Source organism: Lutra lutra, chromosome 8, assembly GCF_902655055.1.
Source record: "Lutra lutra chromosome 8, mLutLut1.2, whole genome shotgun sequence".
Classification (NCBI taxonomy): Eukaryota; Metazoa; Chordata; class Mammalia; order Carnivora; family Mustelidae; genus Lutra; species Lutra lutra.
This window is the reverse complement of record NC_062285.1, coordinates 144,136,912-144,156,721: the sequence shown is the minus strand read 5'-3', so window position 1 is coordinate 144,156,721 and position 19,810 is coordinate 144,136,912. Positions and strand designations below refer to the sequence as shown.

General features: G+C 54.2%; 1 protein-coding gene across 2 annotated transcripts in view; it reads right to left on the bottom strand.

Moving 5' to 3' along the window:
* MOV10L1 (Mov10 like RISC complex RNA helicase 1) overlaps window positions 1-19,810 on the bottom strand; it is a 65,447-nt gene that overhangs the window by 26,130 nt on the left and 19,507 nt on the right. For both annotated transcript variants that reach the window (XM_047742987.1, XM_047742988.1), the window contains exons 6-13: window positions 17,926-18,069; window positions 17,034-17,275; window positions 16,545-16,674; window positions 15,187-15,381; window positions 13,894-14,008; window positions 9,444-9,621; window positions 8,841-8,911; window positions 6,297-6,388 (exon numbers count right to left, since the gene is read on the bottom strand). In XM_047742987.1, coding sequence (XP_047598943.1) covers window positions 6,297-6,388; window positions 8,841-8,911; window positions 9,444-9,621; window positions 13,894-14,008; window positions 15,187-15,381; window positions 16,545-16,674; window positions 17,034-17,275; window positions 17,926-18,069 — 1,167 coding nt within the window. The remainder of the gene's footprint in view (window positions 1-6,296; window positions 6,389-8,840; window positions 8,912-9,443; window positions 9,622-13,893; window positions 14,009-15,186; window positions 15,382-16,544; window positions 16,675-17,033; window positions 17,276-17,925; window positions 18,070-19,810) is intronic.

The following is a 19,810-nucleotide window of genomic DNA, read 5'->3' as shown; positions in this document are numbered from 1 at the left end:
CTCGTCCCCTTCCAGTGGGAGGCTTTCCAACCTCTGTGCCTGGCTGACTCGGGGCCATCTCACTCTTCCAGAGGGGAAGGAAGGTTTCAAAATCTGTTAGAAGGCACAGGGGCACCTGGGTGGCTCATTCGGTTAAGTATCAAGCACTTGATTCTGGCTCAGGTCATGGTCTCAGGGTGATGACATCCAGACCTGAATCAGGCTTCACACTGGGCGTGGAGTCTGCTTGAGATTCTCTCTCCTTCTCCCCCTTGCTCTGTCTCTCTAAAAGAAGTAAATCCTAAAGAGAAATCTTTTGAAAGGCACAACAAAGACTGGGACATGGACCGGTGTGGACCACGATAACCGTGTCAGCCGGCAGATCACTGCCTACTTCCCAGAAGCACGGAAAACAGAAACGGAGTAATACTCAGCAAGCCCCAGAAGCACAGTAAAGGAGGAATTCACCAACATGGAAATAACAGTATGTTTTTCATTCTAGACATACAAGAAAGGTTTGATCTGACGTGATCCAGTGGGAACACTTCATCCTACAAACAGGCTGGAGATGATAATAATCTCAAGAAATGCCAAAAAGGCAATGAGTCTAACAGCTTAAAACAGAAGCTGATGAATAATTTCCTAATTTGATTAATCTAAAGAATAGCAAGATACTGAGAGGTGAAGTCCCAGAGGTCTTTGCACTGACATACGAAACAAATCACAGAGCTGGAAAACGATGAGGGAACAAATGGAACAGAAGAGTGGGAGCAAATGCTAGACAAGAATCCCAGAGGAGGACAAAGACTTAGAGGAACAGAATGAAGAAAACTTTCCTAAGTACAAAGTATTGTTGAAAAGGAGATTCCAAGCCGCAAAGATGCCTATTCTCCCTCCACTTCCACATCTCTGTAGGAGGAGGAAGAGTATTTATTGCTTCACTATTTCTAACAGCAAACACCTGGGACCAGACAACACGCACCCAGCACGAAACACCAAAAAACACCAAAATTTCACCAAAGGAAGAAAGATCTTTTTTAAAATTTAATTTATTTGACAGGCAGATCACAAGGAGGCAGAGAGGCAGCAGAGAGAGAGGGGGAAGCAGGCTCCCCGCTGAGCAGAGAGCCCGATGTGGGGCTCGATCCCAGGACCCTGAGACCATGACCTGAGCTGAAGGCAGCGGCTTAACCCACGGAGCCACCCAGGCGCCCCAAGGAATAAAGATCTTAAATGACCTCAACTTTCACCACCGGAATCTAAAGAGGAGCAAATGGAACCCAAAGCAAACGTAAGAGAGGAAATCACAAAGGCTGGAGCAGAAATAAAGGAAATAAAAAAGAGACACTGGAAAGTATGAATGAAGTCGAAAGTTGATTCTTCATAGGGCTGAGATGACGAACCTCTTGCCCGACTCGTGGGGGGAAGAGAAGGTACACGTCCCCACTGTCGGGGGTGAGAGGGTGGCACTGCCTGTTGCCCACAGACCCAACAAGTGCTACTACTAAGGAAATAATAGGATAATTCCATGCAAACACATCAGATGACTGGGAGGAAATGCACACATTCCCTAGGGGACACATACTACTGAAGCTCACTGCCCATGAACAGATAACCTCAATGCTTACTGACTTACTAAAGAAATCAAATTTGCAGCAAGTTATCCCCAAAGGTGGAGGAGCAGGTGAAGCTTTTTAGCTCATTGTAAGGCCAGTGTCATCCCGATATCAAAGTCAGACACAAGATAATTTTAAGAAACTACAGACCAATACACCTCAGGAACACAGACGCAAAAATTAATGAAATTGTAGCAAATCAGATCTAATAATGTATAAAAGGAAATTACATTATGGCTAAGTGGGGATTATTCCAAGGATGCAAAGCTGATTCTGAAGTGGGGGACAAAGGCAGAGAGAAATGCAGATAAAATGAGGTTTCCGTAGAACCCGCAGCTGACAATGTGTGAGGCAGGCAGAGTGTAATGCGCCTCCCGGAGCTCCCAGCTGTCTTCCCGCTGCTGCCTTGCTAGAGGGGACCCACCTGAGCTTGACAACGTGGCCTCCAGGATCCTGTCTCCTTTAGCAGATGAAAGTCATTTCGGAAACTTCCGGTGTCTCCACCTCCCCGGCCCCGTAGGGAACCTTCAGCGGCTCTTCACGATGCCGGGCGGTAGCCCTTCCTGCCAGGGCCGCATCTCCGCGCTTTAATACCCCCTTCTGCACCGAAGATGTCTCAAGAATTCTTTCTTGGTCGTCATTGGTTTTGAACCCCACCACTTAAAGCCACACCAATTCTACATGAGGAAACCAATCAGTTAACAACAACAACAACAACAACAACAAACCCCATCAGTGTAACTGACTGTCTTAATAGACTAAAAAAGGAAAACCACGTGATCACCTTGACGGAGGAAAAAACACCCGACCAAATCCCACACGCGTCATGCCCGATCGCTGGCAGCGCACTTGGAGTCCCCCTCCTCGACCCGGAGGCCCGAACACAGACCACCTCCGTACAGCCCACACTGGGCGCGAGCCCTCAGGTTGGGAACAAGGCCACTTCCGTGAGACGCCAGCTAGCCAGGCCAGCAAACAGAAAAGAAAGGAGGCAGCGCAGTACTCCACTCGAACATGAAGATCTTAAACGTAGAAAACCCTGTGTAGCCTGTAAAGAGCTACTAGAACTACAAAGTGCATTTAGCGAGCTCTCAGGGTATGAGATTAAGGTATAAAAATAAGCGACATTCGTAAACACTAGCTAGAAGCAACTGGAAATTAAGTTCAGATTACTGTTTACAACAGCATTACCTTTTTTTTTTTTTTTAAAGATTTTATTTATTTATTTGACAGACAGAGATCACAAGTAGGCAGAGAGGCAGGCTCCCCGCTGAGCAGAGAGCCCGATGTGAGGCTCCATCCCAGGACCCTGAGATCGTGTCCCGAGCTGAAGGCAGAGGCTTAACCCACGGAGCCACCCAGGCGCCCCCAGCATTACCTTTTTTAGGGGTCACACCAATCACACAAGATGCGTGAAACCCACACAGTGAACTGCACAGACGCTGCTAAAAGAAATAAAAAACAGACCTAACTAGGTGGAGAGAGGCACCATTTTCAAGGGCTGGGAGATTCAGTATTAAGGTGTCAATTCCTCCTGAAATGGAGCTAAAAATTCAACGTAATCCCAGTCCGAACCTCTCCGGGTTTTTTGTAGAAACCGACCAGCTGCGCCACACCAGCTCTGCAAACAATGGACAAAGTGGAAGCCTCCCACCACCCGATCTCAACTCGCCCTCAACAGAGAACATGCACGCACGGGACACGGGCACATGGAAAGGCGTTCCGCACGGCTGCTCATTAGGAAATGCAGACCGGAACCACAGCGACACACCACCTCACAACTATCACAACGGTTACAATTAAAAAGACGGACAAGACCAGGGTTGTGAGCCTGTGGAGCAACGGGATGCTCTGGGCCAGGGGGTAGGGGGTGGGGGTGGGGGATGTGGGAGGAGGAATCTGGGGTGGGAGATACTCTCCTTCTCTTGACTGTGGAGTTGCTGTCACAAGGCAGATAGATGTATTTCAAAACCCTCAAACTGTGAACTTTAATAAGGCAAGTCTGCCTACATTCTATCTCACTAGACCTGCTTTTTTTTTTTTAAATTTTTTTTTTTAAGATTTTTTTTTTTAATTTATTTGTCAGAGAGAGAGGGAGAGCGAGCGAGCACAGGCGGACAGAATGGCAGGCAGAGGCAGAGGGAGAAGCAGGCTCCCCGCCAAGCAAGGAGCCCGATGTGGGACTCGATCCCAGGACGCTGGGATCATGACCTGAGCCGAAGGCAGCTGCTTAACCAACTGAGCCACCCAGGCGTCCCTAGACCTGCTTTTTTAATTAATTTTTTTATTAACATGTAATGTATTATTTGCCCCAGGGGCACAGTCTGAATCGTCGGGCTTCCACAGTTCACAGCGCTCACCAGAGCCCGGACCCTCCCCGACGTCCATCACCAGCTGCCCCATCCCTACCCCCACAACCCCCTGCCCTGCCTCTCAAACTCCTCATATCCGAGAGATCATATGATAATTAGACCTCTTTTGTTTTTTTTTCAAAAAGGGAAAACACCCACACGAATAAGCAAATAACACGAGGCGAGCGCAGCCCCTCCGCCCTCGGCTCCTCTCAGCCTGCTGCACCGCGGGCCTGCCCATCCTTCACCGGTTCAAAGCGAGTGGGGAATATACACTTTTTTAAAAATAGGAAATCTCCTGGTTTTGCAAAACTTACTGTAAATAACCTAAATGCTTATGTGGGGCAGGCAAAGCCTCGGAGTGTCAAGTGTGGCAGCCCTCCGCCGCACACCCTGGCCTCTCATCTCTCCGACACTGTACGTGGCTGCCCATATGCTTGCCCAGGCCCTGGGCGAACCCAGCATCCCCTCCCCACCTCATCATCCTGCCTTCCCAGCAGCCCTCACTGCTGGTGGGACCCAATGGCTTTTCCTGGGCACTTTCTCTCTGGCTCAGCCCCATGGCCTGTCGTGCCTATGGTCTGTGTCCCGCATCCTTCCGGAGGCGCACTCCTGCACCGCCCTCATCCCATGCTTCCTCTGCTCCCCTCCCCCAATCTCCTCCTCCTCACTGGGCTTGCCTGCCACGTGTTCCAGAGTAACACATGGTCAGAAACGTCCAAACACAAATCCGTTCTCACCTCTTTCGTCCGACCACCTTGAGGGAGGGTATTACCCTCTGTCAATGACTCCTACCCCACCTGGCCAGACGCACCCCCTCCCGCACGCACCCCCTCGTTACCCCTCCATTGCAGGGCTCCCACAGAGCTAGTTTCTCTCATCTCAAACAGCAAACACGGCCCCTTCCTAGACCTCCCCTCGCTCTCCATCCCACCTGCTCAGCTTCCACGGCCACACCACGGCCCCTCCCCGCTGACCCATGACCCACTCACACTCAGTACCTTTGATCTACTGGCAGCCCCAACACCCAAACATTTCTTAAACAAAACTAGACATCCCTGATCCGTCTTAAAATTCTGATTCCTAAAAGATACTCTACAAAAGCAAAACAACAAGCAACAGACCTAGAGAAGTTCAGAAGTTATCTGTAGCACGTCTCTGCAAGGGCAGTCCAGCACAAAGAACACAGAGAAGAGTCCTATAAACAACAAAACCCAAACTATTCAGGAAAAAACATGAGCCAGCGTTTCACGGAAGAAGAAATGTTATGGCCAACACACATGGAAATTCTCAACTTCGACGCAGTCAGACACATGCATGTCCAGACCAAGAGAAGTTGCATCATAGCTCTACCAAGTCAGACGAACTTAGAAGTTTAACAAAACCAGCTCCTGGGCTGGTGTGGATCAACAGGTTGTTACAGCTGTTGGTACCAGGGTCCCTGCTGCCACCGTGGGTAAAGCCACAGTCCTACAACTGAGCGTGCAGCCAAGAGAACACGACCATTTGTGCGCAAGGAGGGAAAAGGTGCTCACAGCAGCACCTTCAGGGTAGAGACGGGGTGAATGTCCACCACAGAGCAGGGAGCGTGGCGGACCCGCCCTGGGGCACGGGCAGTGGTGAAGACACTGGACAGCGACGTGCAGCATGGAGAATCTTGGGCACAGGGGAGTGAAAACCGCCCGGAAGCCAGAGACAGCTCAAAACAAAACCAAAAAACATATTTCTCTGGGAGTGTATATGTGTGTGTGTGTGTGTACAAAGATACACAACTGTTTGTTTTTAAAAGCAAGGCAGAGACAACCATGAGAGACTATGGACTCTGAAAAACGATCTGAGAATTTTGAAGGGGTGGGGGGTGGGAGGTTGGGGGCACCAGGTGGTGGGTATTGTAGAGGGCACGGATTGCATGGAGCACTGGGTGTGGTGCAAAAATAATGAATACTGTTATGCTGAAAAAAATAAAAAAAATTAAAAAAAAAAAATAATAAAAAAAAAAAAAAAAAAAAAAAATAAAAGCAAGGCAGAGACAAACACAAAACCCCCGTTAACACCGGGGGGCATAGTGGATCGAACGGAGGGAAGGGCAGGTTGGCAGGGCCCCCACCCCACACCCGTGACAGATAAATGACAACATCTCCGTGTGCGTATGGTCCAAGAAGGAGGAAGAGCAAATGTTGGCAATCTGTTATCTTAAGACCCGTCAGAGTGAAGCATGACCCGCGAAGACGGACCCTACCACGTCGCATCTCCTACACCAGCGCGGAGACGTGCAGGGACGTACGGAGGGGAAGCCTGCTCCCCACGAAGGATGAAGACGCGATTGTAGGAAGAGTCAGGAAAGCATTACCTGTTATATGTGAATTCCACATCCATAGGTTCAAAGTTATATGCCTGCTCGAATTCTGGGTTAAGTTTAAGGGTTACATCTTCTTCGTGAATCTAAAAAGGAAGCAGAACAATTTAATCCCATACGTCATATTTGATCTGCTGAGACGATCTTCATCCAGCAACATGTCACGAAACACTCCACGGACTGGAGCTAAAGCCTGGTCTCTTACGTCCCTGTGAAGCCCATGAGGAGGATTAAATCACGGCGTTGTCACATCGTCCACACAGGCCCCGGGCCCTGCAGGTGCCCACACCAGCTCACGTGCTGAGCTCCTCCCTGGCCACGCTCCAGAGATCTGGGCTCTGTGGGAACAAAGTGACAGCACAGAGCACGGCCTCGGAAGGACAATGACGCAGCGAGGGGCGCCTGCCGCACAGAGCCTTCGCAAAGAGGACTCCCCTTCCAGCAGAACAGGGAACCAGACATCCTGGGACCCCCAGCCACCGCTAGGGCCTGCGCAGAAGGACTCCCGGAGGTCGGACAGAAAGGGAGCTTCTGAGGAAGCACAGGGGGAAAGCGCGGGATGGAGAGTCCTGCGTCGAGCGAGTACAAACTGACAAAGCGGTGCTGGGAGAGCGGAGCCGTCCCGGGGAGACAGAGACACTGGCAGGAGTGGACACGGGGGCTGCCCTGTTGATGGGGCCTCTGCTTGCAGCGGAAGTCGCCACAATCCCCTTACAAGGAGAGCAAGCCCAACCCAGGGGCCCCAGGTTTCCCAGGGACTAAGACTAACGGAAATGAACCTGTAGTTAAAAGGTCACTGAAGGAGCACCCAGGGAAGCAAATCACCAAGAGTGAGAGTCAGCACAGCCTGCACAAAGTTCGGGCCCCAGGGACGTCACACGCTGCCGCTATCATTGCCAGGAGCTTGAAAAACCATGTGTGAAAAACTGAAAACCCAGACAGAAAAACCCAATATAAAAAACCACAGGGCAACTTCCATGAATCAAGCAAAGCACGCAGAGATGAAAACCATGCGGAGATAGACTGAGTGGGAAGAGAAGAAATGACAATGCCTGTTCCCAGGCACATGCTCTTGGTGACAAGAAGGCCCCTCTGTGGAGGTGGCCATGGCGGCTGGGGTCTGTGCAGGGCCCAGCCTTGGGAGACTTCTGTCCCATGGCCCTGGATGTGCATGAGAGCACAGTGGCCCCACTGGAACTCCCTCTCCCACAACCGGACTCGAGGTTGAGAAATCCGGGTTGCCTGCCCGCCTGTCATGGAAACACCAGTGTGGCGTCAATGGAATAACTGCTCATCCTGGACGTGCGTCTTCTGCGCACCACGCCATCTGTGGGGCTCTTCTGAGGCCTTTTGGACCATCCTGGTCTCCAGCACCACTGCAATGGCCAAAAGTCAAACTACAGACAATCGAGAAAGGCAACGAGCTGAGACCTGTAGAGTTTACTGAGTCGACCATGAAGTCCGTCGCTCCGAAGGAGCGGACTGTACGCACCAGCCCACCAAAGGCTCATGAGGGGCGCTCAACGCTCCGGGCTGGGGCGCCTGTAGCTTCAGTCTGGGTCTGTCAGGCTCGGGCGCTCTTCGGCAGCGCGCAGACGAAAACGGCTTGTCAGCGTGTGATGCTGGCTACCCCCACCCGTGGGACCAGAGAGACCTCCGACCTGTCCTCTCTGGCACTGCTGCTCTGAGGAGTTTGTCCCCAGGGCATCTTCCCTGAGGGGCGCGACTGGATCCACCCTTTGGAAGCTAAGAGAGTCCGTGGCCTCTGCGGGCCTCTCGGGCCTCTCGCATCTCTTGGCCAACAGCCAGCGGTGTTCAAGCCGGCAGAGCTGCCGCGCTCTGCAGCTGAGGCCGAGCGGCCGCCTCACTGGGAAGTCTGCGGCAACAGCAGGGAGGGCACCAGGCATCGGCTCCCTCCCCAGTCATCTCAGGACAGCTTCCTGCGTTGGCACGGGCCAGCACCCTGTATTTTGGGGCAGAAGGCAGCCAACACAGCCGCAGAGGCCTGATGCCGGCCCCCCTTGGAATCCTTCCCAGACCCTGCCCCACCCCAGCCGCGGGCAGGGCTTCGGCATTTCCTCAGTTCTGGGCATCAGGCAGGAGCGGGCCTCCTCCTTCCCTTCACACGAACGCAGCAGGCCAGGCGGCGCGGGGGGCAGAAGCAGGGGCGCGCCAGGGGGCGTGCGAGAAGTCAGCCGGCTTCTCCAGAAAGGCCTTTACAACTGCAAACCTTTAAGTGTATTTCTCCTTCCGAGGCTCTCTCTCCTGGAGCATGTTCGGAATGCCCAAATTTGACTGAACGCAAACACCATGAACTTATAAGTAATAAAAGGTAAATATGGTTTATGTAGCTGAAAATTACAGGGCTTTTTAAAGTTCTCTGTGTACATAATATATTTATTTAAATAGTCACTTTCTCCTGAAATTTCTGAAATGCCTTCAAAGGCTGAAGGGGCACCCCTGCCCAGCCTCGGTAGGAAGCTGACCTCGGACTGTGGGAAGAGCCGGCCCGGCCAGCGGGTCAGGAGCACTGCTCACCTCAATCACATAGCCGATGTACTCGATGACGTGTCCATTGTACTCTTGAGTTTTTAAAATCAGCTTATCTCCTAGTTAAAAAATGTAGAACCACATGTAAAACTACAAAATCCCCAAATTTTGCTGTTGTACCCTAAAATCAAGCATTTTGAAAAAGTAGAAGAAACATCACTGGGACCAGCTGCATAAAACCAGCACCGCTGTGACCAGAGCGAGGGGCCGGGCACACTGCCAGTGCTGACCAGGTTTTACAGAAAATCCTAACCCAAAGCAAAGGAGTGAGATAATGTGACTGCAGTGTTGCCAGTTAAAACACTCCTCCCCAGGGATGCCCAGGGGGTTCAGTCGTGAAGTGTCTGCCTTCAGCTCAGGTCATGATCCCAGGGTCCTGGGATCGAGCCCCGCACTGGGCTCCCTGCTCATCCAGGAGTCTGCTTCTCCCTCTCCCTGCCGCTCTACTTGTGCTCTCTCTCTCTTTCTGCCAAATAAATAAATAAAATCTTAACAAAACAAAAACACTCTTCCCCTGACCGGGGGGGGGGGGGGGGCGGGGGTTAGCGTCTGCTGATCCTGCCAGTAAAACGTGACACGTAATGGACCCACCTGCATATAGAGAAGGTCTACTTTCAGCCAGTCCTGGGACCTCCAGAACCAGCAGGTCACCGTTTCTTTTCAAGGTGACCCCACTCATGTTATACTCTTTCAGTTCTAGTTCTGCATGAATCTCTTCAAGCCAGAGCAAAGTTGAAAACTTTTCCTTGTAGTTTGACATGTTCAAAAGCTGAAAATAAGAAAGCCGGCAAATGAGTGAGAGCAGTCACACCTCCGGGGCCCCCGTGGTCCAGGAAAGCGGCAGCACTAAGTCCAAGCTGCTGAAGCTCAGCCGAGGGAGATAATAATGGCTCTTGAACACGGATGCGCAGGTGGCGCAGGACGGTGGTCCTGAGGTTGGGGAGACTACCTCAGGGAGCCCTGCAACTGCTCCAGCCCCTTCCTGGACAGTTTCCAGGCCCGGATGCAGAGAGCCCAGGGGAGCTGTGTGGGCTCTGCGCTGAGGAGATGGAGCTGGGGTCCAAGGAGGCCGAAGGGGCAGTGTGCCAGAAAGGTCCGCAGAGCTTCAGAGGGTCCCCTCCGAAGTGTCAGCTGAGCACTGGTCAGTGCATGAGGGTAAGAAACCACGTCAGGCTGGGACGCCCACCCGATGGTGTGAGAGCAGGTTCCTCAGCCCTGGCACGACCAACACCTGGGCTGCGCCTTCTCCAGGGTGCGGGCCGTCCTGGGCACGGTAGGGCACTTACTGCATTCCAGGCCCCTACCCACTTGTTGATGCTAGCACCCTCAGCCGTGACAACCAAAAAGGTCTCCGGGGAGGACAAGTGTCACCTGTTGGGAGCCACTGAATTAGTGGGAATGATTCATAGAGCTCACACAGGGCTGAGAACCGTGTGAGTCCCACCAGCCTGAATGGAAAAGCTTGTAATAGATGAGACTTCGGATGGACGGGATATTCAGAAGGGCGTCAGCCCTAAACTAAACACCATTCCGGTCCTACCCAGAAAAGGCTTAAAGCCAGGCTAGAAAGTATGTGTTTCAAAGTAACTCAATTGCATCCCAGAACAAACCGCAGAATATTTTCAGGAACAGTAAAACACCCCAACAGCCAACAAGGTAAAATCCAGAATGTCTGGCATCCAAACAAAGATTACGAGGCTTAGAAAGAAACAGATAATACATCCCATAACGGGGAGGAAAGCCCCTCAGCGGAGCCAAAACAGACGCGTGGCGGAGCTCCAGATGAGCTCACCAGAGCAGCTCTTACTCGGAGGCAGGAAAAGACTGAGCCTGTGCAGGGGACACAGAAGACCGGGAAAGAGCACTGCACTGCGGGAGAGGAGAGCCACCACGTGTGACATGAAAATACCCTGGATGCACGTTGCTGAGGAAAATGCTAGTGAACTGGACCGGCCACAGGGACCTTCCAAAATGCAATGCAGCGGAAAAGCACGGAAGAAAAGTGGGCAAAGAGGCATCAAGTGGTGGGGCAGCTCCAAAGGGGCCAACGTAGGGCCAGTGCACAGGCAATGGGTATCTGAAAAAGGGGTTGAGCAGAAAGAGCCTCTGAAGACAAAATGGCCAGAAATTACCCACTTTTTAAAAAAAAAGATTTATTTGACAGATATTCCAAGTAGGCAGAGGCAGGCAGAGAGGCGGAGGGGGGTAGGAAGCAGGTTCCCCGCTGAGCAGAGAGCCCGATGCGGGGCTCCATCCCAGGACCCTGAGATCATGACCTGAGCCGAAGGCAGAGGCTTTAAGCCACTGAGCCACCCAGGTGCCCCAGAAATTACCCAAATTTGAGGAAAACTATAAGCTCACATATCCAAGAAGCTCAGAGCACCCCGAGCCAAGAAATTAGAAGAAAACTACACTAAAGGCAAATTGTAAATTAAATTTTTACAAAAACAGTAATAAAGAGAAAAACTTAGACTCTGACTGGGACGGCGGTGAGCAGGGCCCTGTGTTAGGGAAAAAACCCCCACGCTATATGTAGAAGAACAAAACCCGAAAGGAAAGCTGACGTTTCACGGAAAACACAGTGAGCCAGGAGACAGCAGAATGGCAGTTTTGAAAATTCCAGCCCAGAATTCAAGACCCAGCAAAAACAGCTTTCAAAAGCGGAGGTCAAATACCCCCGCCCCCACAGGAGCGGAAAGGACCGATTCCTGGCGGACGAGCGCCAAAGAGGCTCACATGCTGGGCAGAAGCCCCCGGGCGTCGGGGCCCACGGCAAGGAGTGCAGAGGGTGTGGGCGACATGGTGTCATACAAGACTGTGCCTTAAAAACACATTTAAGAGATGACTGATCACACAGATGTAAAGCAAAAATGGTAAAATGCAGCATAGAGTTAAAAATACATGTAGAAGCCAAATTTATGACATTAGCACAAAGTCCAAGCAAAGAGAACCGGAAGCTGCCACAGGGCGGGGGCGTCTCAGCCCCCGACCGCGGCGCTGCACGCCCGAGCTAGCCCAACACCGCTCTCCACATGTGGCTCCTCGTCTAAACGTCCTTCCGGCTGAAGAGGACTGAAGACCCCGTTCCCAGGCTGCATCGACTTACACAGATCGCCAAAGAGGGAACCAACCTCTGGTGGCAGAAAGCCACCCACGGGAGGCCTAGGGACAGGGCCGGGGGAAGGGAGGGCTCACTCAGGGCAGTGGGGGGAGATAAACTCCTCCTCTTGACTGTGCAGGGGTCACAGCGCGCACCTCGGAGTGTGCTCCTGCCATGGGCACAGACTTGCTGCGCGTCTGTCCCGCCTCAGTCAAGCTGATGACGGGAAGGCGCTGAGAGCCGGGCACCCTCATGGGCAGGGACGGGATTAAACCAACCAGCAAACCACGCCAGCAGGGCAGCTGTGGAGCCAGCGGCCACAGGGTCCTGCTCACCGCGGCGCCTGCAGTTTTACTCCCACCGTCCAGCAGGAGCCGCTCCTTCCTTCTGCATGAGGAAGGTCCCTGCCCAGTGCCAGGCTCCGGGGAGGGGAGTTGGGGAAACACAGACTCACACGACACTCCTAACGGCTGCGTCTGCACCAGCAGCAGTCACCTGGCCTCTGGGGATCCCCCATTTCTTTCTTTTTTTTTTTTTTAAAGATTTTATTTATTTGTGTGTGTGTGAGAGAGAGATCACAAGGCAGGCAGAAGCAGAGAGGGAAGCAGGCTCCCCGCTGAGCAAGGAGCCCGATGTGGGACTCGATCCCAGGACCCTGGGATCATGACCCGAGCCGAAGGCAGAGGCTTAACCCACCGAGCCACCCAGGCGTCTCAGGACCCCCCATTTCTGAGGGCCGCCTGCTGCCACAGAAGCTGGTTCAGGTGTGGGACTCGCCACAAACAGCGCCGTGCCTTCCCGACAAGCTTCCCCACTTCTGTGTGCGGCCTGCCCCAGCCCCACTCTGCCAGGGCAGCAGCCGCCTCCCACCTCTGCGTCTCAGCTGCCCCTCGCTGGATGTGCCATCTCCCTCCCTCTTCCAGAACGCCAGCAAGTCCTTGGGGAGGGGCCATCTCCTGCCCGTGCCCAACTGCACTGCAGCTCCGTGGGAGCCTCTCCTGCCTGCCCAGCTAGGGGCCCAGAGCCGGGCAGACAGGGGGGCCTCACTGCTCCCTCTAGCATCTCCTCCTGTTCAAAGACAGCCCCTCCCCAGGGCCCCAGCTTCCTCCTAAGCCTTCTCTCCTCTGCAGACCACCCCACCTCCGTCCGCTCCTTCCTGCCGCACGCCCTCAGCCCACAAACAGGCTTCATGCTGGCTCCTCCTCAACCAAGCTCTAACCACGTCTCGCCCCCAGCTGCTGTCTGGTCTCTTCGCTCATCACCAGGGCGCTGCTCATCTGCTCTTCAGCCGATGGACCCCCAAGCTCGGTGGGGAGTGCCCTCCTGCTCAGAGGGCCGCACTCTCCCCTCTGACAGCAGACGTGACACTTCCCTTGCTCCTGGACCTGGTGTCCACGTGCACACAGGCATGTGCTGTCGACCCTCGGCTCCTCTCTGTGCCACTTCTCCCCTGCCAGGGCCTCACCCCTTGTCTGGCATCAGCACCACCCAAAACAGCAGACGGGCCGGACAAGCTCCCTCCCATGAGCCCACCGACGGGCTCGCGCACAAAGCAGCCCCACCACCGCACGGAGTGGGTGATGGGAGGGCGCTCCAGGCACAGGCAGCCCACGTGAGACCTGATGTGCTTGCCCTCGCCCCAGCCACCGGCCTGTGGAGCTGCAGGGCTTTCCCGCACACGTCCTGCCTTCTCGGTGGCTCAGTTTTATCCCGAATGGAAAGCCGTTGAGAGGCAGGCCGCTGGCCTAGCTGCGCGGGTGGCAGTGGGCATCCCCACAAGCAGTGTCAACAGCAATGATCCCTACCCCTCATTACCCCGGTGTTCCCAGCTACCTGCAGTGACGACAAACTGAGGTCTGAACCCGAGCAGGGTTCATCCTGAGTTTGTTGGAAAACACTCAAATGTGGCAGAAAAGATTTCATATCAGATACATTTCCTACCTCTGCAAGCAATGGCTGAAAATTCAGAATGTCAATTTTTTGTTCCACACATTTCTTAAGTCTATCTGGTACTGGATACTGTGGAAGAAAACTTGGAAGTTGTCGTCTTGAGTTCCTAAAAAAAAAAAAAAGGCCCAAGTCAAAATTCTTAATCGCCCTGTGTCTCAGACAAGCCATTCACACTCAGGCATCCTTCTCTGCTTTGGAAAGACTAAAGGTCCTTTGAGAACCAAAAATAAATGTGAGCTGGCGTGAGTCTGGAGTTTGCAAACTTACTTCAGGTGCTTTGGGATCCTTCCCGCATACCAGCTCTCACAGAGCCCTCTCGAGTGCTCCAGCAGAGGAGAGCAGGGCCACCGTGCCCAAGAATCCCTCTGAGCCAGGACTGAGAGCACAGGTCCTGAGCTCCCGCTCCGCTCTTACAGCGGCTGTGAGCCTAGAGCATCAGAACACTGCGGCAGGAAGGCCACAACACGTTCAGCAAAGGCTGCTCTCTCTGGGTCCTGCTTTTCGGCCTAGAGTTTGGGGAAACTGGGGATCCCCCTCGAGCTTCTGTCTTTCCCCAGAAAGGTGTGTGGGGAGGAGTCACTGAAGTCAGCCACCATCAGGATGAACACATGTCCTGCTGTGGACAGGTCTAAGGCAGCTCGAGAAGCGACCGGCAAGCAAACAGCAGGAAAAGAGACAGTGGGAGAGCGGCGACACGTCACTGGGAGGCCCAGCGACCCTCTGATTATGCGCACCTGCACGCACTGAAGAAAGGGACTGCTCCCTATTCCAACCCTGCGTCCAGCTCCTGCCTGAGTGCAGCGGGTGGGGGACACGTAGCTCTGACCCCCTTACCCCACAGTCACCTCCCTTGGATATCGCTGTGGCTCAGCTCCGGACGGGAAGGTTGCTTAGAGAGAGGTTCTGTGGCAGAAAGGCCTTCAGAGCCACCACAAGCAGCACCGGGGAGGCCCGACACCTGCCACCCGCGACGCAGGTCTGTGGCAAGGGCTCCGCCAAGCACACGCGTCAAGTACGTGTGGAAGCAGAGGCATTCGGTAAGTGAGAGCCAACTCTTAATTAGGAACACGAACACGACGAAGGGGACGCACACTGTGGGGCCCTCCTCAGAGACCGAATCGTAGGAAACACCCGGCCCCGGCCCCCCGAGAGTGACGAGAGGAAGAGGCGCCCGCCCCGCTGCCCCCGGCGTGACGCCCGGACGCGGACCGCTGCAGCAAGTGGGGCCCGCACGGCTCTCACACCACGCACACCCGATCCGCACGGCCCTTCCACTCACGGCACCTTTTCTGTGTGGTCACCACGACTGTAGTTTTTGTGGGTGTGAGCGCGGTGGCACTTCTCGACTTCTTCCATGAAAATGGCTCTCGGACGCGGATAAGCGACTCCTCCTGGCTCACGACGGTCACCTCGAGGAACCGGCCGATGACGAAGCCGGAGAAGCAGAGCAGGAGGAGCTCCCGGCAGCGGCCGGGGTCGCTTGGAGGAACGAGAAGATTCAGATTCAGACTGACTTGCAAGTGAGGCACGCAGACCCAGAAGAACTGCTCTGCGCACGTGCACGGAAAGTCGGCCACGAAACCAGTCACCCTTAGCTTTGCGTAATTTCCGTCAGAGGAGAACACGAACTTGCTAAACCAGGCGTCTTCCCACAATAACATCAGCCACTGAAACTACTCTGTGGTTCCCAAACTTAGAGCAATAGGGGAGACGCTGTCCGTGTTCTCAAGTTTCAATCGGAATTGTGTAATTTACCAAAAATAAGCAGCTTTTGCTTTATTTTCTGCCCAATTTCCTACTGCTGCTCCAAGGCAGGCTCTCCTGGAGGCACCACACTTGGTGCTCACCTGCTGCCTTCCACCGACTTCTGCCCGTCACGTCTAAAAGGTCATTTAAAGAGGCGGCACCGCACAGCTCTGACTAAAGGGCTGTTCGTGGGAATGGCTGCCCCAGCCGTGATGGCGGTGGGCTTGAAGCAGGGGGTGGTTTCATCAGAGCCACATTAAAAAAAACCTATTTTATTTGAGACAGAGGGAGAGAGTGAGAGCACGGAGCAAGGGTGAGGGGCAAAGGGAGAGGGCGAAGCAGACTCCCGACGCTTCACAGCCTGAGCCAGCTCGGTGAGCAGAGTCAGGTTTTTACAAAGACTAAGAATTAGCAACTGTGGAGAGCTGTAGAGCGCTGCCAGAAAGCGAGCGGCCCGCTGCCCAGACGCGGGACTGGGGGTGGATCGGACTACACGCAGGCCTCCCAGAAAGGGAGGCCTCAAACCCCTGTCCCCAGAGCTTGGACCTGGCCAGCTGCCCAGCTGGAGATGAGGGGCGGGAAGGCCTCAGCTGAAGGCACTGGCGGCGAGGGGAGGAGCCGTGGCCAAGGGGTGAGAGTGGATGGACTGACAGGGCTGAGGGTCAGAAACTGGGGTGAGCGGGTGGGGGGCGTGCAGGTTATCAGGCCGGGGGAGGCCACGCTCTGGTCAGTAAACTCTCTCAGACCATTTTCTCCACCAGTGCTTTTCCTTCTTTTTTATTTTTCTCATCAGAATAGTTAGGAATACTTTTATGACCTCCAACGTGGAGTATCACCCACGACACCTGAAGACCCAAAGACAAGGAGAACCCGCTCCCAGCCGTCCAGCCACGTACCCCGCGTCGCATGCGATCACGACCGGGGCTCTTGTGCCTGGAGGGATGAGCCCTCCTGGCTCCAGCTCCGTCATCTGCTCCCCCCGCCTCCTCTCTTCTTTGTCCCCATCTTCTTCACAAGCACAGTCGTCTGGGAGATGGAATTTAGATCCAGATTAGACCAGAAGCGAGGCGGTCTCGGACAGTGGTAGCAGGCTAGCGGAAATGCATGCGGACACACAAAATGCCAGACAGTGGGTGACAAAAACATCAGTGGACAGCGGCCAGCCCTTCCTGAGTCTGGAACCACTCGCAGGAAGCGGCACATCTAAAGGGTCTCGGCCGAGCTATTTCTGTCTTCTGCTCGGTCCTAAAGACAGGAGCCCAGAACCAAAAGAGCACAGCAAGTGCCGTACCAGGCCGGAGCCCAGGGAGCAGCAGCACCCTGTCGCGCAGAGCCCACGGGCCTACGGCTGGTTGACCGGACACAGCGGCAGGAGAACCATCTACCTGGAGAGACGTCTCTGCTGTTCACACCGCTCTCTGGCGCTTGACAGGTTGTGTTTTTTTGGTAGCTCTCTAGTGAGTCAGTATTTTCATCTGAAAAATTCTTCTCCTTCCTGGGAATGGGAACAAGAGACCCTACTGGGCACTTCTGGGTTTTCTCCAGCGTCTGAAACCTGAATTGTTTAGTTTTATCCCAGCCGGCCAGTTTACAGCTGACTAGGTTTTGAGGAGTATCTCCTTTGTTCCTGGAAAAAGAAAACGAGCCATGAATACAGACAAGATTCCTGAAGCTAAAATAGTCAGCTGCCATAAAACACATAATTCACTCTGGGCGAAAAGTGACTGCAAATAGCTTTTTTTTTTTTTAAAGATTTTATTTATTTGTCCTAGAGAGAGAAGCGAGAGTGAGCACAGGCAGACAGAGTGGCAGGCAGAGGCAGAGGGAGAAGCAGGCTCCCTGCCAAGCAAGGAGCCCGATGTGGGACTCGATCCCAGGACGCTGGGATCATGACCTGAGCTGAAGGCAGCTGCTTAACCAACTGAGCCACCCAGGCGTCCCTGCAAATAGCTTTATGAATAGAAGTAAAAAGGATATTTTAGGGTGAAAAACTTCTGAGAGATCTCCATGAAGGAAAAAATAAACAGCCAAAATAAAGTTGGTTCTACAGAAATTCCTTTTTTTTTTTTTTTTAAAGGTTTTATTTATTTATTTGACAGACAGTAGTATGCAAGTAGGCAGAGAGAGAGAGGGGAAGCAGGCTCCCCGCTGAGCAGAGAGCCCGACGCGGGGCTTGATCCCAGGACCCTGAGATCCTGACCTGAGCCGAAGGCAGAGGCTTAACCCACTGAGCCACCCAGGGGCCCCGACGTGACTTTACTTAAGTGACAGACTTACTCTATCCAGATCACCAGACTTTTACTTTCTCCTTCCTTTAATGTTCCAAAATTTGTCATCCTCGTGACGTCAATACCACCTTTGTTCTTCAGTAAAAGGGCTCCACAGAACTCATCGGTAGCCCCTTCAAAGGCAGCAGGGTCCCTGTAGAGAGCACCCCAAGAACAGCATCACGGGAGCAGACACCCAGAAGCTCTACCACCGCCTCCCAGCCACATTCCTTTCAGCCGCGCCGCACCCCAGCACCAGGCCAGCAGCGACATGAGGGACGGACTGTCCATCCCCCAGGGACGTACGGCCACAAACCACATACAGAGCTCCTACAAAGAATTTTGGAGAATGACAGCAAAACACCTTGAAGAAGAAAATTACAAATTCTCAAAGGTCTAGATAAAGGGAGCGACACGGTGGGAATATCTTGAAGGAGTTCCTGATTCTGGGAACATGCTGGGGGAGAGAGTGTTCGATCCTCTTCTCTTCAGGCTGCCAGGAGGGGTGAGGGGAGGCACCCTCCCTTCATGGACCCCGATCCCCTGCACTCTGTGGACGCTGGTGGGAAGCAGGCGGCTTCCTTCTTCTCACTGTGCTCCCACAGTGCTCATCTAGACAGTGGGGCCCCGGCCACACCCTCAGTGACATTCTCGACCACACTGGCACCCCCTCCTCAGCCAGCTCCTGGCCCTCGAACTCCTCCCGTCCACACATTCCTCCCTGCCATGTCACCCCCAACCCTTCCTTTCTCTTCCCACCCACAGTGCACGCGTGCGGACAGCAGCAGCCAACCCCTCTCACGCCTCCCACAGCTCACACGGCCTCGCGTCGCCCTCACCCCAGACCCAGGCGCCGCGGAAGCAGAGTCTGAACCGCTGGGACAGCCGCGAACGGAGGACCGAGAAGCACGAGCACAGGAGGGTCGGGAACGACTGGAAGGTCTCCGGCTCCAGCCACCCAGCAAACACAGGTGGGCGGGTCAGGAGGAGAGTGGGAGCTCCGCTTTGTGCTCAGTAACTGGTGCCTTTTGCAACACTCAACTGGGCACCCACACAGCGGGTCGAGAGGATCGTACACACAGGGCTGATACCGGGGCCTCGGGACCAGCTCGTGGACAGAACCCACACAGAGCCTCACTGCCCCACGCCGTTGCCAGGAGCCGCCCCTCAGGGGTCCGGAAGCCCGAGTGAGGTGACAGCACATGGGCTCTCCCAGGGCAGAAGCGTGGCAGTGCCCCCGGGGCTGGCGCAGGGCCGGCACACAGGGCACCGACTGCCCTCCTGCTTAAGGGCGGCACGCTCATCCCCACTGTAAATTCAGGAAACGGGAACCGACCGCTCACAGGCTGGGAGCTCCCCGGACCCAGCACATTCCCTTTGTCGACCACTCGCCTTCTAATCCGCTACGCTGACTAGGAGGTTACGAGGGAATTCTGAGATCACAGGGTTTGGGCTTGGCTCACAGCCAGCGTCCAGGGACGCAGGTGGAAAAACCTCCCTTGCCTGTGAAGACGACTACGGAGGCAGTCAAGGGAGAAACTTCACGCAGTGCTGGGGCCAGAGAGTGACCCCTCCCCACGGACAGCCAGCGCCCCCCAGACCTACATCAGCCCAGGGGCCACCTGAGGAGGCTCCCCAGACACTGACCACCCACAGCCAGGGAACCCTTCGGTTGTGCTCCCAGCCATTCAGCTGACGCCCGTCCCCACCTGCCCTAAGCCACCGCTCCTCTCCAACAGCGTGCACGCCGAAATGCCGCACAGCGGGCTGAAAAGTGCTCACACGAAACCGCAACAGACTAGACAGTAAGGATCTAGAACTGGAGACAAATGTAAGTCAGTCCAACGAACACACGTGGCCCTGAAGCCCGAGACGGCAACTGCTTTCTCTCTGAT